Source organism: Neophocaena asiaeorientalis, unplaced genomic scaffold (genome assembly GCF_003031525.2).
Source record: "Neophocaena asiaeorientalis asiaeorientalis breed wild unplaced genomic scaffold, Neophocaena_asiaeorientalis_V1.1 scaffold85, whole genome shotgun sequence".
In the NCBI taxonomy this organism is placed as follows: Eukaryota; Metazoa; Chordata; class Mammalia; order Artiodactyla; family Phocoenidae; genus Neophocaena; species Neophocaena asiaeorientalis.
The window spans coordinates 9,923,414-9,947,244 of record NW_020174301.1 but is presented as its reverse complement, the minus strand read 5'-3'; the positions used below and the strand labels follow the sequence as shown (position 1 = coordinate 9,947,244).

The 23,831-nt window shown below is 47.6% G+C and overlaps 1 protein-coding gene across 1 annotated transcript in view; it reads right to left on the bottom strand.

Annotated features, from left to right (window-relative positions):
- PLPP4 (phospholipid phosphatase 4) overlaps positions 1-23,831 on the bottom strand; it is a 118,407-nt gene that overhangs the window by 72,138 nt on the left and 22,438 nt on the right. Inside the window, exon 2 of the mRNA XM_024756060.1 lies at positions 2,043-2,151. Within this exon, the coding sequence (XP_024611828.1) occupies positions 2,043-2,151 (109 nt within the window). The remainder of the gene's footprint in view (positions 1-2,042; positions 2,152-23,831) is intronic.

Below are 23,831 nucleotides of genomic sequence, written 5' to 3'. Positions count from 1 at the left end.
TAAAACATTCTAAACAGAAGTAGAGGAGATCCCAGGATTCTGTTTATGCATTAAATAATGAAATTTGAGCTTTCTAAGAAAACCAAGCTATTTTTTAAAAACAGTGAAAATATGTTTTATTACAAATTCTTCTATAAACACCAGAAGGTTTAAAAGGATCAAAAGCAGACAAATGATGTCTTGTGTTAAACTCTTAATAAAACCCAGGAGAACAAACCTAATTTATGTGGTGACAAAGCATCTTTCACCTTGTGTTACACATATTCCAAATGTATCTACTGCTTTCCTTGTGTTATTATGGAATCGTACTAAATCTTGTGACCAAATGAATGAAATTCATCAACTACTATTAACAAAACAAAAGGCTGAACTTATTTCATTAGGAGACTAGAGGGTATGAATCAGTGTTTGTGGCTGAATACCCCTCTATTCTCCGAGAACCACAGCACTGAAGAACTCCTTTACTGCCTCCTTCTCTTCACTGCCAGCATGCAAATGTGCTCCATCCTATTTGTGTCTGCAGCCAGAATATTTGTGGGGTTTTTATCTAGACTTCAAAACAATCCATTGTTCACAAATCTAGGACACAGCCACAAATTTCTCACAATATACCAAATGAACATTCACTCCAAATTGGGTTTTACAGTACGCGAAATGTGAAATCTTTGAAAACGGAAACAAGTGATCAACAGAAGCTTTTTCCCCTAATAAAACCACGGAGTAAACTAGTTAGACGCACACTAGTTACTCCATTTCTAGGCTTTATGGAAGATTTGAGTTAGAGCAGAAATGGAAAAAAACCTGATTTTAATACTCAAGTGTAAGGTAACACCCTACTCACAAGCACCCTACTTTTTTCAATTTCCCCGATATTTACAAAAATCCAGTTTATTTTCCAGCAGAAAAGTAATTATGAAAAAGCAATTAAAATAATACTGTGATACTCATGCAGTGTTCCGGGCACTTTGGGATGTTTGCAGACACAAGGATCTTTCCAATCATCACCGATGAACAAGATTTCCTCCACAAAATCAGAGGGATTTGTTTCAAAATGCAAAAATATTCCTCATGTCCTCTATAAAAGCTCTGGAACAGTCATTTAAGTTCCCAGAGGCAAGACACACAATGGCTGCTCAATAGGAATAAGCTTCAAACTACAAGGCTGCCCATCCAGAAGCTGCGTTATTGCTCTGTAACAAGAGGGAGCTTCAATACTTCCTCTGCTACAGAAAGGCCTGAAGGCAATTCTCCAGGAGCCAGTGAGCTCCAGCAAGGAGTCCTGGACACTCGGCTCCTGATTGCAGGGCAGCCTCCTGGCTGCGAGCAGGGCTCAGAGCTGGCTGCTCAGATGGGAGTCGTGGCTCTGCTGCTCTCTAGCTTGTGTGGCTTTGGGCAAGTTCCCTCATCTCTCTGGGATGCAGGTCTGCACCTGCAAAATTCGGGCAATAATGACATCTTCCTCACTGGGATATTGGGTGGGACTAAATGAGATAATCCTTTCTTAAGCTCTCAGCCACGGGCCGGCACATAGTAGAGGAAGTGTAAGAGACTGTAATCGACAAGGGGCAGAGCGAAGAGGTAAAAATGTCCCAATATATCCAACAGCTATTTGGATGCTTGTGCATTTATCCTGGGACCAGAGATGCTGTCAGGGGTGAATTACACATAGTGGTCTCATCACTGGTCAACTGACCAGCAAAACCCAGAAAAGTGGTTACCTGAGTACAGCTAAACTGAGGTTTTTTTAAAAACAGATGGAGCAGGAAACTGTTCACTATTTGCTCATCTTATTTTACTCTCAGTAACCGTTTAGCTCAGGTAAGCAGGGCCCTTCTTTTCCAAAGCGTCGGGCAACTGCTTCTCACATGACCAAGCAGCGACCATCCCGATCTGGACCTGAATTTTAATTTGATGGGCAGCTCGCCTCTTTTTTTTTCAGGCTGCTTGCCATCATCAGCAGGGGTTGGAAATGCAGAAATGAAAAGCCATTTGGTTCATACTTGGGAGAGCGGTCAAATCAGCCATGAAATCATGGTACTTACAAACATGAGGCGGGTAGGTATGTTGTCTGACTGCACCAAAGGATTTTTATAGAGCCAGATCTCCTCCGGCTGGATGACTCTCTGGAATGGATCCAAGAACTCCGTAAAACTGAAACGAAACAAAGAAAGAGGCGTGAGGGCTGAGCACTGGAGAAGGTGGCTGCTGCACACGCTCAGGCGGACGATCTGGCCTCTGGGGGAGGCGGGGGGAGGACAGGCTGCCCGGCTGATGGTTCTCGGCCAGTTCCAACCAGGGAGAGATGGAGGTAGTTACCAAGACTGTAGAATCTTCTGTCGCCACCTGCCACCTAGGACTAATTGTGGGCATGAGAGAACGGCTGTGAGGCTGACATACAAAGACTCTAGAAACTTGGGGATCCAAAGTGAACTGGGAGTCGAAGTCCAGAATGGTGGCTCAGACTGGGGCAAGGCCAGGCCAGCAGCACAGTCTCTGGGAACGAAATGGACTTGAGTTGAACAAAGGTGAGGGAGCAGCAGGCAGGACTAGAGGAAGAACCGGCGGTGTTCTTCCCTCCACGTTCCCCCAGACAGCACCCTGCCACCATCAGCACCACCAGGAGGCAGACTGAGCTTCAAGAGAAGACAGAAGGTAGAGACAGGAGAGAAACACAGAGGAGAGGAAAGAAGGAAGGGAGAGGGGGGTGCGGTACATTCTGGGGCTGCTACCAGGAAACTGGACAGCTCTAAACAGCTACCTCCTCATCTCGTCACCTCCCGACCCCTCAAGCATCCTGGGAGCCCAAAACATCCAGGCGGATGGAAAGAACTACCACCAAGAGAAAACCTGGGGGGAAGAACAGACAGAGACTGCAGGTTTGCTTTGTCAGCTCTTGGCCATCAGGCCGCCTCCCAGCTCTCCAGCTCAGCTCTTCACCTGGTGAATTCAGTTCAGAATGGCTTGAGATGTGGCCGGAGGGAGAACAGGGGCCAGGTGACTCAGGGCTTGAGTGCCAGGCTAAGGAATTTGGCTTTTGAACCAATGATGAATTGGTTCTACTGGGAAGTGTAGAATGAGAATTGGTTCTACTGAGAAGTGTAGAATGAAACTCCCCATTCCAGATAGCGGCGAAGATGGGGAACTGCAGCAGAACAGAGAAGGGAAGGCAGAGAGAGTTAGGAGGTTACGGCAGCTGTCCCAGCAAGAGACTGCTGCAGAGTGAAGGAAAGGGCAGGACAGAATGGAAGAACGTGCACATGGGAGGTGGGTGGTCAAAGCAGATTCCAAGGGCTCTGGCTTGGGCTTCCAGGAAAAGCGGCACCAACACCAGGATGGGGAGGACGCGGAGGTCAGCTGTCCTCTCGTCTAGGGAACCACACCCAGGTGACCAACAGTCTGGGTTTGCCCAGGACTCTCCTGGCTTTAGCACTGAAAGTCTTGTGTCCCCGGAAAAGCCCGTCTTAGGAAAAACCTAGATGGTGGGTCATCTTAAAGCCATCCCAGCCCTGGGACAGAATCAGGGGTCTCACAGCCTTGGTTTCTACCCTAGACTTGGGCCTTTGTATGGTCATCATTTGTTTGTATGTCCAGCTGCACTGGGAGGGTGTAGAGGCTGGGGATCACTCCAGGGCTGTGTCCTCAGAGCCCAGTGACTGCAGAATCTGATGTCTGTTCAGGACTTTGAACAGCTGCCACAGAAAACACCCTCAGTCTGACCAGCCTCACACTGAATCCTATCATGTACCTACAAGAGACCTAAAATTCAACCTGTCTTTTGTGTCTCTCTATACATGTCCCTCCCTCTTTCTCTGTCTCTCTCTCTTCCTCTCTTCCCCTCCCTCTCCCCGCAGTGGAGGTTTTAAGTCCTAAAACTCTGTCCCTCCGTCCGTTTATTTATGTAATTTCAAGAAGAAAGCAGTGCCGGCCCCTGACTGTTTTGTTCAGCACTGTGTCCAGAACATTTCTACTGCAGGATCTTACTGCAAGTGCCCTGAGATCCCGTCACTGATGTGTAAGGTAACTTCTGCTAACGGCCCTCCAAGCCTCCTCCAAAGTGAGACACGGGGGAGCATGCTGTCTGGGCGTTGGGAAACCTGCTCTCTGCCCCAGCTCTGCCATTAAGCTGCTCTGGGCTTCAGAACAAGCCACTTCTCCTCACTGGGCCTCAGTGCCCTCACCTGCAACACGGGAGGTTGGGCTAAGCCAGAGGTGACAAATGGAGATGGGTCAGAACCACTGGAGACACCCTACCCCAGACCTACAGTAGGGTAGACTGGGCCTGATATGTGGATTTTAAAACACTCCCCAGGTGACCCTGAAGGGCCCAGCACTGAACGGAATGATCTCTAAGGGTCCTGAGCCCTTGTCCTTAAGGAAAGGAGACTTAGAGATTTAGCTCTCCATGTTAACAATTCTTCCATCTGCTGCAGGACAGGCTATGGAGTCAGGTCCATCCATGTTCAAACTCCAGCTCCGGCTGTGTGTCTCTTAGTGAGTTCCTTAACATCTCTGAGCCTCAGTCGTCCCATCTATAAAATGGGCACTCCTTAAAGTGTGCGAGTAAAAATAAAATGAAAGAATATAAAGTACCTAACAGAGCATGAACAGAAAGCAGCATTTTATCACCCTTATCATTTTACTCTTGCCTCCATCTGCAAGTTTTTACTAGACAGTTTGCAGGCTTTCTTTTGGGGGGGTGGGGGGATTCATTTTGTAACAACCTACTCACTGCGCCCCAGTGTTTTTAAATAAAACTAAGGAAGAAGAATTTTGTTTTAGAGTTGTTTTTGAGAATATACTTGTAAAAACCAAAGCTTCCAGAACACTCCAGTTACTCTGGCTGCATAGCAAATTACCCCAACACTTAATGTCTGAAACCAACCATTTTGTTTTGCCCATGATTTTGTGGATCAGAAAACTGAGAAGGGTCCAGCTAGGCAGAGTTCCCTGAGAATCTCTCATGTGGTCACAGCAGATAGATGTCAGCTGGGGCTGCATCACCTGCAGGCTTGACCGGGCTGGACATCAGGATGGCCTGTCACGTGGCCACCGTGGGTGCCGGCTGTTGGCCAGGAGCTCAGCTGGGGCTGCCGCCTGGAGCACCTCACATACTTCTCCAGCACCGCAGTCTCAGCATAGTCAGAATTCTTCATTCTGCTGGCTTCATCCAGATTGCGGGTTCCAAGAGGACCAGGCAGAAGCTGAATGGCTTTTCTGACCCAGCCTCCGGAGTCTTGTGGCATCACTGGGTTACATAAGGTCAGCCCAGATTCAAGAGAGGGGACCCTACTCTACCTCTTGGCAGGGGTGTGGCAAAGTCCGCATTACAGAAAAGCAGGTAAGGGCTTCCCTGGTGGCGCAGTGGTTGAGAGTCCGCCTGCCGATGCAGGGGACACGGGTTCGTGACCCGGTCCGGGAAGATCCCAAATGCCGCGGAGCGGCTGGGCCCGTGAGCCATGGCCACTGAGCCTGCGCGTCCGGAGCCTGTGCTCCGCAACGGGAGAGGCCACAACAGTGAGAGGCCCACGTACCGCAAAAAAATAATAATAATAATAAAAAAAAAGAAAAGCAGGTAAGATGAGAGATATGGCTGCAGCCACCTTCCATATACAATCTGCCACCCACAGGCTGTCATCGCTGTAATGGTCCTGCAGCTCCCACTCTCAGAGACCCCAGAGCCTCGATTCCTGTGTCCTCCCCACACAGCTGGCCGCAGGGACAGGGAGCTGGCACACCGCTGAGCACTGTCCTTCCTCACCTCCTTTGCCTCCCCAGGGACACTATCCTCGTGGCCATTTTTTAAAGCCTCGCGCACCCAGCCTTTTGCACGATTCCTCACCCCACCCTGAGTGGCTGCAGCCAGAACACATCTGTCAAGCCAATTATATCCTTTGGGAGCAGCAGTGCCAAGAAAGATAGATGTCCCCTGTCCAGCCATGCACCAGCCACAGGCGTCGGCTTCTGAGAATCCAGATAGTGAGGCAGCTACGCAGAGGACATGGGTCTCAAAGTGCAAACAGGAGCAGAGGTGGACATGTGGTGGAATGGAAAGCTCTGGAAGGTGTGTTCCTAAGAGAGGGCAATGCCAGGCCTGGAAACATCCTTCCATGAGCTCTTTGTAAAGTGATTTGGAAACAAGGAAATGGAAACCCCGCTTCCACATGAGTAGTTCAGGCACGGGCTCTAACTGCCTGCTCGGCAGGCCTCACTGCACACTGAGGACACCCCAGCAGCAGCATGTACGATCAGGGCTTCCCGAATGTTAATGTGCCCGGGAACCACTTGGGGGTCTGGTGAGTGAAGATACGGCAGGTCCAGGGATGGGACTGAGGGCTGGCACCCCAACAAGCTTCCCGCTGATGCTGACGCTGCTGGTCTGTGGATCAAACCTGGAGTCGCCAGAGGCCAGGGCAGCAGCATAACCTAGGAGGGAGCTTGTTAAAAATGCAGACTCTTGTGCCCCAGCCGGGATCTACTGACTCAGAATCTTCATTTTTAACAAGATTGGTGTGAGTGCTACAGCTGGAGACACAGAGCTCTCGGGGAAAGCCAGAGCTTCCCAACTTCGGCCATTTAAGAACCAAGTTGGCCGGTGTTGCCTGATCCGCCCTCCACCTGTACTGTGATTTTTCTTCAGACTTTGTAAACGAAAATGCGGTTATTCTAGAAGAAACTTCATGACACTGCTGAATTATGAAATCAGGATTCCCTCTATAAACAGCTGGTAAACGTCAGAATAAATACAATGAAAACAAAAGCATGCTCTTAAATTCTACCTTGATGCTTTTGCCTCTGGGTGGAGGCCTGCCTTCCCTGTGAGGGTCAACAAGACCTTCCGTGATGGAAGGAGTGGAGGCGGGGCGCATGTGCCCCCTCCGTGGTGTCGAGTCAGGTGGATCACATCCATGTGTAATCTAAATCCACCTTGCAAAGCCCCTACAATCCTCTCCAGCACCACCTGTGTCACAGGAAAAGCAGAAAAAAGATGAAAAACAAAGGTGACAACTCAAAAGCACAGCAATCTGGGGCCATTCGGTAGAGAAGAAAATAGCCCCACTGGTCTTAGTAATGCCTGCAAGCATCAGCATATCCCAGGCCAGTATAATGACCAATGTCCTTGAGTTTTCAAGAAATGGATGAAGAAAGCGTAGCAACTCTTTGACCACTGTGAGGTGTGTAAAACCACTTTGCTTACTTTCATTTCCAATAAATTCAATGCAGAGAAAAACATCTCAATGCCCAGAAGGAGTCTGACAGATCCACGGATGCAGAGTTCCTCATAGTCTGAGGCTGAGAATCAAAACTGTCCTCACTGTGAATGGCATTTCTGCATCACTGCAGAGACTCATGGAAAAAAGGAGATTTGGTGTGACGATCAGTACTCCAATGACGTGGCTAACTGGCCCAGTTATCCATTTTCACTCCTGACAGGCTGAAGAGCAGAGAAGACTCCTAAGACTTGGTCAGACTTGACAAGCAAAAGTAAACAGAAAGGAAGAGCTCTATGTGAGAAGGAAATCTAACAGGTCAGAAAGTATCATTTATTAATTGTTCCAAAGAACAGATGCTAGTTAATGAGACCACACAGGTGTGAAAGCAGTGTTTTCTCCACTGTTACTGATTAACTCTGATTCAGCAGCCAGGGCCAGTCCAGCCTCAAAATAACTGACTTCTTCCCCCAGGCAGAAGGCTAAAGGAGAAGTAAAGCCACCGCCAAGCAGGTAAAAACATCCTGGTGTTCTCAAGTAGGCAGCCAGTTACTCCTGCTCCCCAAATCACAAACACACGGCCTGTTGCCCTTCTGTGGTCCCCTAAACCTCACCAAGGAGAAGTGGATGCAATTCCACTGTCACGCACTGCACCATGGGAGGCTCTCCAGGCCCAGCCGGGCATCAAATAAAAACATCACTTTGCCCCTTGGAGGACCCCCAGACCAGGGCCAGCTAGATTTAGAGCGGTGACAGATACACACCACGCTCACACACGCTCGCAAACACACATACACATGCACACACACACTCTCTCTCCTGGTGGCTGGTCCTGTTTGCATAGCTCACCCTGCCCTTAAGCAGCCTAGGATACATGTCTGCTTATAGAGGAAGGGGCGCAGTAGGGACAGACAGCGGACTTCCATCTTTGCCCATTGCTTATTCACTCAACAAACATTTACTGAGTGCCTGTGATGTACCAGGCACCGTCCTGTGAACCCTGGTGTATAGAACACATACAGTCCCACTCTCATGGAGATTACAGTCAAGAGTTGCTAAGTGCCACCTGACTGAGGAATGAGATGTCAAGGTCTTTAGTTACAGGTATCAGAACTCTGACTACACAGAAGCTCGCCACCCCACTCTACTTTGGGGGGCCTCACTAGTTAGACCCATGAGATGGCCTCCAACCTGGAACTGCATGTGAGGACCCTGGGCCCCTAGGGATGTTCCAGGGTGTGAATCTGTTACCGTCCACCTGCTGAATGTAGCAAGGGATTCAGCCCAAATCTGGGAACCCAGAGGAATGGCCACTCTTGACATCACAGTATCAGGAACAGCAAGTCCCTGAACAAGCGACCACGATGCTACTGCCCCCTGTGCCTCTTCTGACTCAAAGTCAAGTTCTCAAAGCCCCAGGGTCTCCCCATTAACTAAAGGATAATGGATTCCATAGATTTGTCAATGACCTTTAACTCACGTACCTTGATAATATGCTTCTTTCAAGATAGGTTAACATTTCTGTCACATACTAGACTCAGATTTCAACATCCTTTCCCCCAACCATAAAAAACACAAGATCGTATGGGAATATGAACTTAATCAGACCTTTAACTTGGTTCAAATCTCTGATTCGGCATTTGCCAGCTGGGTGACTTGAAAAAAGTCACTTAACCTCTCTGAGATTTAAGATCTCCCTCCTCGTATCCCAGGATGGCCGTACCTCCCAGGGCAGTAATAATACTGCTATCGTCAGCAGTAATAATGTTAGGATTTGGCACAGCGCCTGGGGCACCAAAGGGCTCAGCCAAAGGTGGCCGCTGTTCTTGCAAACATGAACAAGAAGGATGCTGACGACATGATGACTGGCTCTAAGAAGCTCCCCCCTCCCCCATTCTGCCCCACCCAGGGCAGTGAGGTTGCATGCTGCAGGAAGGAGACTGAACAGCACAGGTGAATGTCAACAACTACCACATCCTTTAGCCATTCTATGAGGAAACAATGGCCCAGAAGGTCATTTTTGAACCTTGCGAGATCCGACTGAGGAAAAAACATGACACGCTTTCCAGGCGACAGCAAAAAGCAAAGCATGTTTCTTAATTGCACTATTGACTTTTCCTCTCTCGTGGGCCTCTCTTATGCAAGAGGGAAAACACTTACAAACGGTCAGCAGAACAGGTAGGCAGCTCCACCGGCAGGGAGGAGGCATTGGGATTTTCCATTAGTCCTGGGGACAGGCCACTGAAAGAATATACTGATGGATTATCTCTGTGAGCCAGTAAACCGGAGACCAGCCACCGGACAGGACTTACCCTGGGTCGGGGAGCTTGGCCACCCCCAAAGACAAGGATCACGATTATAATAATAACAATTTATCACAGTTATATTATAATAATAAATACTTATCACATTTGGAGCCGTCTTGTGCCAAGTGCTTTACTTGGTGCTTTCCAACATTACTTTGTTTAATCTTCATAAGAACCCCATGAGGTAGAAACTACTGTTACAGTATTCCCATTTTAGAGATGAGGGCACTGAGGCTACAAGACATAGGGTGTCTTACCTAAGTCTGCACAGCTCTATGGGCTATAGAATGTCCACTGTTCCATGTCCTCCTCAGCGCATAGTCTGGAATTCTAAGGAGGTCAAGGAACATGCACGCACATATGCAGGCACACATACACACACACCACCAATGTAATGGCATCTGCAATTATTTTATTAAGAGATATAATTTTCCACAATTAGAAATACAGCCTCACCCTTGGGAAAATGCAACATTTCGATCTCAATTCTCATGCAGTGTGAACGACTGAGATCAGATTCTTGCAGAGAGCAGTTCGCTGTTTGTTGTGAAAGAGAAAAGGAAAGAATAACACACTGGGAAGGAGGTGGAAAGAGAAATGAAGACCCCCAAGAAACCGCTCCCACCACCTCCCTCCTCCCTGTCATTCAGAAAAGCAGGTTCCCCGCAGCAGCATCTTTGAGTCAGTAGCTTTGCGTTATCCATGCAGCCTGTTCCTGGTCCTCTCTCTTCTTGGGGCAGGACTGAAACCTGCCCCAAGCAGCAGGTTTCAGTCCACAACCTGCCCTTCACCTGGATGGAGGAGAATTGCATCCAGGAGACCAGCCGTGGACCAGACAAGGAGCATCTCCCAGAGTCACCAACACCCTCTTGGGATGGTCCCTCTTGCTCTTGCACAATAAATGAAAAGACTGGGGCTTAGCAAGCGTAACTGCCCACCGAGGCGGAGCCTGGATTCATCCTCCTCCCCTCACTCTAGATCTCACGTCATTTTCAATTGTGTGGGCACAGACTCCCGAGGGCAGCCTGGAGGAGCTTTCCAATCATCCCTTCCGGCTGTGGGACCTTGGTCAAGGCACTTCACCTCCTGGGCCTAAGTTTCCTCATCTATGAAGTGGTGCTGATAACAGCACCTGCCTCAGAGGGTTGGTACGACCAGTAGATGAATGACTAAGATGAAATGCTGAGGGGGGTGCCTGCATGGAGAGAGCATACTGTAGGTGCGTTGTTGTACTACAGCAAAAAGCCGAAAACTAAGGCCTGATATGATGTCCTCCCTTGACATCTGAAACCACAAAGGCTTCGAATGTCCTAACCACAAGTTCCTTCCCACTCAGCTCCCTCAGCCAAACAACCCTGCTTAGCAAGGGGGCCAGTCACAGTACCTGCTTATCCCCAAGCAGGTTTCAGTCTGCTGCCAGCCCGTGGACTTATTCTAACAAGCCAATCACATCCTCCTACAGGAAGCAGTGGGCACCCCACCCCCGTGATACTACAAAGCCTGCCTCCCATTGCCCCCGGCTGTTTAGGGTGCTCCTGTGTGACCCCGTGTGACGTGCAGTGGGCTGTGAATCTGTTACTAATAAGCTGCTTTCAGCCTCATCTGTCCAGTGTTGGCTGCCATGAATGGTCAGGATCCCTATAACTCAACTCCAGGGCAGGAATCCCTCCCTTGCCAAGGGGGCAAATAAGAGGTGATTAAAACAGGTACTCCTCAGCTATGCCCTCCTAAATATGATGGGGTGGGATGGGGTAAGCGGTGGGACAGTGGAAACGTGTGGGCCAAGCCTGGAGATGTCCCCCATCTATCCAGTGCCCAGGAAAGAAGAGAGAGGACCAGGAACAGGCTGCATGGATAACGCAAAGCTACTGACTCAGAGATGCTCTGCTCACACCAACTCTTCTTCAGCTTTTAGAAAAATGTCACTAACATGCACACTCTACCTGTGGTCAGCAGTGCTGGGACCCCTGACACAGGCTATATGGAGCGCACGGCATCCCCATGAAGCATTCTTCCAGACGTGTATACTCTGAACCTAATCAGAACTTTGGGCTCAGCTGCCAGCTTGTCGGAAATACAGGGGCAAAGGAACAGACAAGCCCAGAAATAAAGTTGTAATGTTCCAGGTTACAAGAACTGGAAGAGATAAGACAACCAAGTGTAACCGCTGTGCTCTGACTGGATCTTAGGTCAAAAGAAATGTTTTTTCAACTATTTAAAAGAAACTTTGAGGATGACTCGGGAAATTTTGGAACTGGAGAATGAGCTGCATATTAGGTGACAGTAAGGGAATGCTACAATTCCCTTCAATGTGGTCCAAAATGTGGAAGAATATTTTTGGAGAAGGAGCTGAAACATTTAGGATACTTAGGATCATGATCGCCAGCGACTTACTTCCAAATAGTTCAGAAAATTATATACAGAAACATAAATACAGAGATAAAGCAAATAGGATAAAACGTTAAGTGTTTCATCTAGGTGGAGTATACGGGGAATTGTTTTGCTCTCTCAATTTTTCTGTATCTTTAAAATTTTCCAGGATAAAACACTGGCATAGTGAGGTCCTGGAGCAGGACCCTGAGTGGGGGAAACAGCACAGAAGGTAGTGTTGCCGTGAAAGTGCCATGGTAGCATCCAGAGCTGTGGAGTGAAAAGCCTACCTTCTACCCTTGCCACTTACTAGCTCTGACCTTGGGCTAGTGACATCTCCTCTCTGAGCCCTCGCTGCCTCCTTGGGGAATGGAGATAACCATACCACCTACCTGGAGGGCCATGATGAGGAATGAGTGTGAGGACTCAGCATGGACTCAGCATAAGACCGGGCCGCTCTCTGCTCAGTTGTCACCTCCCCCAGGAGTCATCTCCAACAGCAGTGGCATATTCAAAACTACTGCTTCACAGAAGAAGCAGAACACATTCGGACACGCCAGCGATGGAGCACAGGCACAGATGGAAGCTTAGTTGGCAGAAGCACAATGGTCAGGAACCATATGCTTCACCCCAGAAGTCCAAACACTTCTACCGAGGGTGCTTTCCCTTTGGAAGGAAGCAGCAGAAGACTGGAAATGTTTTAACTGCCTGCACTCAAACAGAAAATCCTGTTCTACATAAACTCAAGCTGCAAAAGCTAACACTTCGGGGCCAGTTGGGGCTTCATGACCTGGGGCAAGCTGCTGAATCCCCTTCCACATCTATAAAATGGGCGGAACACCCTGCCGGGATGTAGTGAGAATTCGGTATCATCGTCAGGGCCCACAAGAAGCACTCAACAACTGGCACTAACACGGTAATCGCTGAAAAATTCCAAATTAAAAGAAATCATTCCTAAAACACTTGCACACCGAGTAACCATGTATGGACCTTATTTGGATCCTGATTCGAAGAAATCAGCGTTAATTTTATTGGCTGTTACAAATGGTATTGTGGTTTGAGAGGGGGGCAGGCAATTGAAGGTTTTGCTTACCTTATTTTATTTTTTAGTTCTCACTGGTTGAAGTTACTTTTTGAAGTATTTAGATGTGAAATGATGCCATATTTGGAATTTGCTTTAAAATACTCCACAGAAAGACCAAAAGACAGGGACAGTGGAGGAAAACAAATGAAACAAAAGTGCTGATAACTGGTGGACAGTGTTGTAAAATTCCACAACAAAAAGGATTTTTTTTTTCTAATGACTTCACTCATTGGCTATAAAGACACCTACAAAATTGTGTCTTACCAGCCAAAGCAACTGATACTCTTGAAAAATACTATTAGCTTTGAATGGATTTCAGTAAAGTGTGACAATGGGAAGATTAATGCAAAAAAAAACAGAAAGAAGAAAGGAGAGAAATGGAGCAGTCTTCAAAAAGCCACATACCTGGACATACCTGGAAACCCTCAGGTTAAAGGTGCCCCGGAGCCTGGGGTGATGAGAAGCCCTCTCCCTGGCTCAGATGCTGCCTTGCAAAGCAGGTGCCTAATAAGTAGGATACTGAAGGGCCTGTGGAAATGAGCCCTGCAGCGGCCGGTGACTAGGGGCAGAGCCAGGCCACTGGGTCTGGGATTCAGGGAAACCTGGCTGCCAGGACTTCTTGGAGCCCAGATCCCCAGCCCAGCACAAGCCCCTCATCTCCCAGCAGGGCCAGCGACACAAAGCCATCCAGGACTGAATACTCTCCGGGCCAGACACCCTTCCCATTGGAAAATGATGTTTGCTGCAGAAACCACTGTGCTGTATCTGAGCCACAGGCAAACAAAAGCCACTCCAAAGAAAAAACTAGTGAAAGATGCAAGTGGGAGAAAAGTGTATAATTTCTTTGCTAAGAGACCTCAGTCTCCAATTAATCTTCGACTTTACAATGCCCAGTGAACCGTTCATTCCTGGATTAATGAGGAGTCTTTAGGAATTTAGCCAGAGCGTAAAGCACTCTGGAACGTTCTACATACCCATCCCCAGACCAGGTCACAGCAAGATATCCCAGGACACACCACTGAGCAGAGAACTGGGGCAGAAGAAATGCCCCTCAACACTCAGTGCAAAGCACAGTGAAGACAGAACTTAAATTTTAAGAGGCTTCGGAGCTGTAATTTTAATTAAAATACACCAGCCAGGGCTTCCCTGGTGGCGCAGTGGTTGAGAGTCCGCCTGTCGATGCAGGGGATGCGGGTTCGTACCCCGGTCCGGGAGGATCCCACATGCCGCGGAGCGGTTGGGTCTGTGAGCCATGGCCGCTGAGCCTGCGCGTCTGGAGCCTGTGCGCCGCAACGGGAGAGGCCACAACAGCGAGAGGCCCGCGTACCACAAAAAAAAAAAAAAATACACCAGCCAGAGAGCACGTGTTTCTAAACAGGAGACTGTGATATGTCTTTGAGATTTCCCCTCCCTTATAACCTCATCTGGTTTCCCCTGGTGTCCATTGCCAACAGCGAAGGGCAGCATCGGGCCTTTCTTACCTGAATCCTTTGCAGAAAGCAGCCAAGTCCTGACCTGGACTAAGCCCCTGACCTTCTCTCCACGACCAATTTTCCCCGGTGGAGGGATAAGGTCATGTTCTCCTAAAACGGTCTTCAGTGAAGCTGGCAGGTGAGAGGAGGCTGATGCGTGAGATGGAACAGCCATGAATCAAAGGGCTGAGGGCCAGGGACAGTAGTGCTCAGATGAGAGGCTGATGGCAGGGCCCGGGACAGCACTGAGAACAGGAATGGCCAGGCCTGTGGTTTGTAAGCAGATAAAGCCTTGTTTCTGCTCCCAAAGTTTGTTGCTGATGGTGAGCATCACTAAGTGTTTTCGTAGCCACTTGCCCTGCAAACCCTGAGCTCCTCAGTACAGAGTCACATTGAGCCAGGGGCCTGTGGACATGGGCCTGACCTTGGACAGCTGGAGACACCCCCATGCTGGCGTCTGTGGCCCCAACAATGGCCAGCTCCTGAGTCAAGGACCAAGCCACGGCTTCCCCTTGGTATAACCGGGCTCTATGGCTGGGATGAAGCTGCTCACTCGAAATCTTCCTAAGAAAGGGATGAAGATAACCAGGTCCTCGTCACAGCTGAAAAGATACAGCAGCACGAGGCAGAGTAAGAGCCACAGTGGAACATCAGTTCCAAGAGGCACCCTGGATTCTTGCCTACATTTTATCAGAGCTGTATTCTCAGGGCTTAGAACAGCACCTGGTATGTAGTAGGTGCTCAATAAATATTTGTTGAGCAAAGGAAACCATCAACAAAACAAAAAGAGAACCTACTGAATGGGACAAAATATTTGTAAACAGTATGAACAATAAGGAGTTAATATCCAAAATATATAAATAGCTCACACAACTCAATATCAAAACAAACAAACAAAAAAAGAAAATTTAAAAATAGCTGGAAGACCTGAATAGGTAGTTTTTCCAAAAAAGATATACCAACAGAAGACAGCCAACAGACACATGTAAAGATGCTCACAATCACTAATCATAGAGAAATGCAAATCAAAACCACAATGAGGTATCACCTCACACCTGTCAGAATGGCCATCATCAAAAAGTCTACAAAATAACAAATGTTGGCAAGGATCTGGGGAAAAGGAAGCCTTAGTACACTGTTGGTAGGATTGTAAATTGGTGCAGCCACTAAGGAAAACAGTATGGAGCTTCCTCAGAAAAGCAGAACTACCATATGACCCAGCAATTTCACTCCTGGATATATATCTAGAGACAATGAAAGCACTAATTCATAAAGATACATGCACCCCAATGTTCACGGCAGCATTACTTACAATAGCCAAGATATGGAAGCAACCTAAGTGTTCACCAACAGATGAATGGATAAAGAAGATGCGGCATACATACAATGGAATATTACTCGACCATCAAAAAGAATGTAATTCTGCCGATTGCAACAATGTGGATGGACCTAGAGAGTATTATGCTTAGTAAAGTAAGACAGAGAAAGACAAATATTATCACTTATATGTGGAATCTAAAAAAATAAAACAAACTAATGTATGTAACAAAACAGAAACAGATGCACAGATATAGAGAACAAACTAGTGGTTACCAATGGGAAGAGGGAAGCAGAGAATAGCAAGATGGGGTAGGGGATTAAGAGGCACAAACTACTACGTATAAAATAAATAAGCTACAAGGATATATTGTACAGCACAGGGAATACAGCCATTATTTTGTAATAACTTTAAATGGAGTATAATCTATAAGAATATTAAAGCGCTCTGTTGTACACATGAAGCTAATATAATATCATAAATCAATTATACCTCAATTAAAAACAAATAAATAATTATTTGTTGAATCAAGATTAAACAAAGAAATCCAGCTGTTTCAATAAAGAGCCAATCCTCTGCCACATGGAATCTGAAGTCAGAGGAAGGGAGAAAGAGAAGAAGGCAGAGAGGGAACTGAAGGAGGGAAACTGATCACTTTCTCAGTGCTTCCTACCTGCCAGCAGCCTGTCCGGGATGTCGTATACCTTCTCTCAATCATGCCTCACAACCGAAAAGGAGGCACTGTTATCCCCATTTTCCAGAGAGAGAAACTGAGACCCAGAGAGTCTTCTTCACCTGCCCAAGGTCATTCAGCCAAACTGGAACCCAAACTCAGATCTTCTAACCATAATCCTGGGCTCTTTCCACTGCTCCCACTTTTGGAAACGTGGGCAAGAGCACTCTGAGGGGGACGTGTGGCCACGGCTGCATTGCAGATAATAACTTGGCTCAGTGGAGGGGGCAGTGGGAGGGCCCAGGGCCTGCCCAGGTGGTACAGAGACACAGCCCGAGTTAGCAGCTCATTGAACTAGGAATCAAAAGAGCTAACTAGCTCTGACTCTACCACTGATTACTCTGTAATTATAGGAAAGTCACTTACCCTTCTGTTGTTACTTCTTTACAGGTAAAATGGAAATTCAATCACTTATTCATCCATTCATTTGCAGTTACAGCAAGGTAGTTAAATGAAAAGAGCAGATTCTGAAAGAACTTCCTTGGGCCTGAGCTTGGCCAAATCACTTTACTTCTCTGTGCCTCATCTGCAGAAGGATTATTATAAACGAGATGACTGGCACACAGAAAGCAGGCCCAACACGCATCACCCACTCCTTCTCTCATTCATTCGGCAAGCATTGACATCCCACCCATTGCGTGGGTTTTGTGAACCTGGGCTCCTGGGACACATTCTCTTGTTCTTCCATCCCTCTCCCTGCTCACATTCTCTTTCTCAAGCTCCCTTCCTTCCCTCCAGGCCCTTCATGAATAATGTTGGCCCCGCAAGGCAAAGGCCATCAGGCAGTGGGGACCACATCTGCTCCACGGCCACGCTTGCCCCTGACTTCTGGTCTTCCCAAATTGACATCTCCAACCCTGAGCTCTCACTCCCCATCCTGGATTGAATCTCTAGTTGCTTATGAGCTGACAGCCACGGGTTTCTTTTTGGCTTTGGGAACCAGTCCCAGGCAGGCAGTGGCCACCAACACTGGGAGCCAGAACACCTATTTGTGGCTTAGCTGGTAAATCAACTCGAGTAAGTCTTGTCCTCATTTTTCTCATTAAGGAACTAGACTGGATAACTTCAGAGTTTCTGTCCAAATGCTGCAAATCTCCCCTCCCAAACAATGCAGAATTTAACGATTATGGAACACCTACATTCCAGCTGTGGAATTATGCACTTAACATATATTATTTCATTCAGATGTTACCACACCCTACAAGGTAATTTTTGCCTATTAAGAAACTGAGTTTAGGGCATGCAAATTAAAACCACAATTAAATAAATATCACTCACACCTATGAGAATGGCTATCATCAAAAAGACAGGAGGGCTTCCCTGGTGGCACAGTGGATGAGAGTCCGCCTGCCAATGCAGGGGACGCGGGTTCGTGCCCCGGTCTGGGAAGAGCCCACGTGCCGCAGAGCGGCTGGGCCCGTGAGCCATGGCCGCTGAGCCTGCGCTCCGCAACGGGAGAGGCCACAACAGTGAGAGGCCCACGTACCGCAAAAAAAAAAAAAGACAGGAGATAAGTGTTGGCAAGGATATGGACAAAAGGGAATCCCTGGGCACTGCTGGTGGGAATGTAAATTGGTGCAACTACTATGGACAACAGTATGGAAATTCCTCTACATCCGTGACTCTAAGGGGGGAGGGATAAATTGGGAGATTGGGACTGACATATACACACTACTATATATAAAATAGATAACTAATAAAAACCTGTTCTATAGCACAGGGAACTCTACTCAATACTCTGTAATGGCCCATAAGGGAAAAGAATCTAAAATAAAAGGAGTGGATATATGTATTAACTGATTCACTTTGCTGTATACCTGAAACTAACACAACATTTGTAAATCAACTATACTCCAATAAAATTTTTTTAAAAATAAAACTGGTAAGCAAACAAACAAACAGTATGGAAGTTCCTCAAAAGATTTTACAAAAAGGACCACCGTGTTAACCTGCAATCTCACTCTGGGTATATACCCCAAGGAAATGAAAACAGGATATCAAAAAGATATCTGTACTCCCATGTTTCATACAGGATTATAAAGCCAAGATATGGAAACAACCCTTGTCTGTCAATGAATGGATAAAGAAGATGTGATCTATATACACAATGGAATATTATTCAACCTTGAGAAAGAAGGACATCCTGCCATTCACAACAACATGGCTGGACGTTGAGGACATTAAGCTAAGTGAAATAAGTCCGACAGAGAAAGACAAATGCTATATGATTTCACCTACATGTGGAATCTAAAGAAGCCAAACACATAGAAACAGAGACTAGAATGGTGGTTACCAGGGGCCAGGGAGGTGGGTGAAATGGGGAGATGTTGGTCAAAGGGTACAAACTTCCAACTATTAAGATGAATAAGTTCTGGGGCTCTAATGTAGAGCATAGTGATTATAGTTAATAATACTGTATTACATACTTGAAATTTGCTAAGAGAGTAGATCTTAATTGTTCTCACCACAAAAAAGAAATATTAATTATGGGATGTGATGCAGGTATTAGCTAACGCTAATCATTTCACAATATATAAGTGTACCAAATCAACATGTTGTACGCCTTAAACTTACACAATGTTATACGGCAATTGTATCTCAGTAAAGCTGAAAAAAGGGAAAAAACCTGAATTTAAAGGTTAAGTAATATTGGTAAAAGGACGCTAAGATTATGCTACTAAATAAATCAACTATTGCTTCTTGCCTTAAATGACCTCCCAAAGTCCTTTATTTATTTTATCAATGGTATCATCGGAGGGTGATGGATCAAATGGATCAAACGGATCAGCACCCAGTGCAACTGGTAATATTACCAACCAGAATGATCCCCTTGCAAAATACCAAAGGTGCGTCTATATCACTCCATACCCAGTCAGCAGAAGAGTGGGTACCTTCCCACCTGTAAGTGTAACTGCTTTGTTTAAAAACATTACAGTAAAACTCCATGGCTGTCTCTGAAATATAAAAAATCAAAAGCAGAAGAGTTATACTCACCATTCTCAATGGTCAACCTGCTAGACATATGACAGAGACTTCCCTGGAATCTGCAGTCATTACTGGAAGGTCTTAATTGGCTTTCAAGATTTTGCACAGCCCTGCAAATTTGTATAATCAAGTTTGGGAAAGTGTGTAATCAAGCTGATTTATCCACAATCGTCTCCCCCTATTATCCTCCTTGTTTCCCCATTCTGCAATTACTTGCATGGAAAATTTTTATGTAATGGAGACACACAGGAGAAGGCAGCAGGTCCCTTCTGAATCCTACAGTGAGGGAGGGGCTCAGCTCTGCCCAAGGAGATTGGGTCCCTACAGGAGATGGCCCTGGGCAGGCTGACCTCAAGACAGGTAGGTTAAATCGGGATAAATGCCCAATGAGCCCTCGGTCCAAAGTGAGGGTTCCTCTCACCCTACACTCACTTAGAAACTCACAACTACTTCCTCCAAGGGAGGACTCACCATGTCTAGTGAAGGAGTGACCACCACCAGACACAGTCCAAAGCAAGCCAAAGAGCAACAGTGAAAAATGATGTGCCCGTCGATACTTGTTACTGGCTCTGACGCTTGAACTCCCATTCTCTTCCCTATATTAACAGTAATGTAAAACAATAATATTATTGATAACATCTGGCATTCATCACCACACACTGTTCTGGTCATTCTGAATGCACCATATGTCTTTTCAACCTCACAACCACTATGGAGTATTTCTAGTACTATCTGACCATTATACAGATGGTCAAACTGAGGCTCTCAGAGGCCACACAGTATTAGTGCAGCGAGATCTCAGAGCCTGTGCTCAGATACTCAACAAGTGGTCCTGCCTGATCAAAGGAAGGGTGGAGACAGAGGGGCCATGTTCGTATCAAAGCATTAGCAGATCTTTAAAAGGAACATTTGGGAAGAAGCAAAAAAAAAGTTTGAAAAACTGAAAGAAAGCCACTCACAGATGGAAGTTGGTGCAATCATCCTGATTTGAGGCTGTTGGCAGCACCAGCTGGATCTATGGAGGGCATGAGAAGTCCACAGACGGAGGCCCTGGTCTTAACTGGGCTACCAAGTGCCTTGTGACCTTGGCTTTTCCATTTGTAAAATGCTTGAATGGCCTCTAAGAAATATCATTTAATGACTTTTAGGGTTTGGAGACCTTCTAACAGGAGAACGGAGCCAAGTTAAGAATGCCCTGGGGCAGTGGTTCTCAACCCCTGCTGCATAGTGCACTCACTGGAGGAACTTTTAAAAAATATCACTGCCCTTGCCCTGACCCAGGCCAATTACATCAGACTCTCTGGGCATTCAGGGTGAGGCACCCCTGCTCTGGAGCCTCCTTACAAAGTGAGGCAGGTAGGAGGCAGCTCGGAAGGTCAACGGGACGTATCTCTTCATTCTTTTCACTTTTCCTGTTCTTTTTTCTTTTGTTTGGATTCTCTCTTTGGTTTGTCTTTACCTCATTTCTTTCCCTGCTGAATGAATCAATAACGGTCCTTTACAAAATGTTACAAGGAATCCACAGTGACCAACATCAAAAAGCATGTGTATGTTTTGAGCTCTGCCCATGAATCCTTCAACTTTATGAGGACTCCCCTTCTCGAGGTGGCCCCGTTAGATGGGAGCTAAGCAAGCAGGCAGTGCTCTCTCCATCCGTGTCACCTGCTATGGGCTGAGACTGGTCTGGCCTGGCAGCAGGTCCCTAAGCCTTGGAGGCCTTTCCCAATGGGCAGCACCAAGACTAGAGTTTGGGTTTGGGGAAGAGAATCAAAGGGGCCACGCCAGCCCTAATTCCGAGGGGCAGCTCCTGAGCAGGTACGAAGAAGTTAGTCGATGTTTCCTGAGCCCGAAAGCTGTGCCAGGTGCTGGGGTCCAGCGTGAATGAGGCACAGCCCCTGCCCTCGGGGAGCTCACAGTCTAGGGAGAGGCACAGGCGTACAAACCGACTGTATTAGCTTCCTATTGCCGATGTAACAAATCACCACAAACTTAGTAGTTTTAAACAACACACGTTCCGGAGGTCAAAAGTCTGATGCAGATCTCACTGGGCGAAGATCAAAGCGCTAGCAGGGCTGCATTCCTTTCGGGAAGCTCTGACAGGAAATGCACCTCCTTGCCTTTTCCAGATGCTGCCTGCCTAGGTGAAAGGAGAATCCTGTGTTCTCCCATTTTGTGTTGCTGTTGGTATTTATACGACATGCAAACACTCAAAGGATAAAACAAGGGACAAGAAGAAAATCCCCCAAATGTTAACACAGCTGTATCTTCTCAGTCGCTATGACATCACACTGTAAATTTCCACCTCAGCACTTACTACCACGCAAATGTTTGCTTACTGCCGGTGGCCCCGCCAGGCTGGGAGCACCATGAGAACACAGCCCTCGTCTGTCTCTCCCCCACCATCCCGGGGGCTGGAGCAGTGCCAGGCCCATGGTGGTGACCACGGTGGACGCTGACCAAGGATTCACGCCATGCCCAGCACGTCCGAGTGCTTTATATGCATTAACTGTCTCAGTGCTCATGAGACCCCTCAGAGCATGGTCCTGTTACGTGCCACTGTTTGCACAAGAGCAAACCACGCTAGCCCGCCGCTCTCAAAGGCACCCTCAGGGCCCTGGAAAGGGTCACTTGGCACTCTCACCCGCCCCTGCTAACAGAGGCCAGTACTGACTCCATGTCCTGTCCTCAAACAATAATTTCTAATTTATTCCAATTCTGACCTGGATAAATACTCTTCCCACAGAACTTCCACAGGGATGAGATTGAAACCTGGGCAGGAAGCGCCTCACGGGGAGGAGGAGGGAGCGGGTCTCTGTTAATGGTCAGCACAGTGGACGCCTCTGCAGGACTCGAGCCCAGGCTGGGGATGGTGCACAGGGAACCAGTAGGATGGCCCTGCAGAGCAGAAGAAGAGTGGAGTTGCCACCAGCCCAGCACGGGGAGGTGCAAGGATACTGGAACCATGTGGATCTGAGTTAGAATCTGGGCTTTCCACTCGGAGCTGTGACCCGGGTATGTGACCTCTCCACCCTGCCTCTTGGTGGAGAACCAGGGCCTCTGGGCAGTGGGAATTAGCAGAGATGCACAAGGCAGCTGGACCCAGGGTCCAGGATCCACTGCCCAGTCGGTCTGTGTTGCCATCATCCTCATTATTCCCTCACTCCATTCTGATCACACTGGCCCCCCTGAGGTCCCTTGAACCTTCCAGGCAGGCCCGGCGTCAGGAATTGTGTCCATGCTGTTCCCTCTACCAGGAGTGCTCTTCCCCGACACCTGTGCGGCTCACTCCTCACTTCCTTCAGCGTCTGCTCAGGGAACATCTTGTCCACCAGGTTTTCTCAAACATTTCTCCGTAAAACAGCAACACCCCATCCCAAATCAGTCCTCTCTCTCCTCCTCACCCATATATTTTTTCTACTTTTCATCACCATCCAACAGACCGTATTTTTACTTGCATCCTTATTAATCTGGTACCTTCTCACCAGATTAGGATATAAACTACATGAAGGCAAGGGCTCTGTTTTGTTCACTGCCATATCATCAGGGACTGGAGCTCCGCCTGATGTCTAACAGGTGTTCGGAAGAATGTGCTGAGGAATGAATGATCCTCCTCTATCATTTCAGAGGAAAAAACCACTCACATATTTACTGATATTTCCTCTAATAAATGGTCTGTAATCATGTTTCTGGCTACAGAAGAGAGATATAGAAAACACCTTGAGGAGATACACACACACACACACACAAACACACAGAAAACTGCGACTGCCAAGGGCAGTCAGGATGACAAAAGGCAGCAAGGCCTGGACACGGAACCCTCCCGGGCAGCACGAGGCCAGCAGAGTTCAACAATCTGATTCTCCCCCTTTCCTCTGCCCTGACACCTACTAGGCAGGGAAAGCTCCATGTGCCACGTACACGGTGTGGAAATTTTAAGTCAATTTTGTTTTCCTGGATAGGCTCAGCTTACACGGACAACAGATTTCTAACCACCTCAGCCATGAGCAGCACAGCTGAGAGCCCGACAGCAGATGAGCCATCTTTTGTCAGGGGGCCTCCTGGGTCGAATGCTTTACAGAACTGGAGACGTAGTCTACATTTCACAGCTGAGGTTCAGAGAGATTAAGCGATTGGGCCGGGGTCCCACAGCCAGCAAGTGGCAGCCGAGACTCGAACACAGGGCTGTCTGGCTTCCGGGTCTGTGAGGTCTTCCGTCACCCCACAGTGCCTCGAGGCCCACAGAAGACCAACATCTGCGTGTTAACAATGCAGCCGAACTTGGCTGCTTGCCATTCCCGGGGCGGGGGTGGAGTGGGGGGGGACGGTGGTCCTACCAGAGCGGGTCATACACTGAG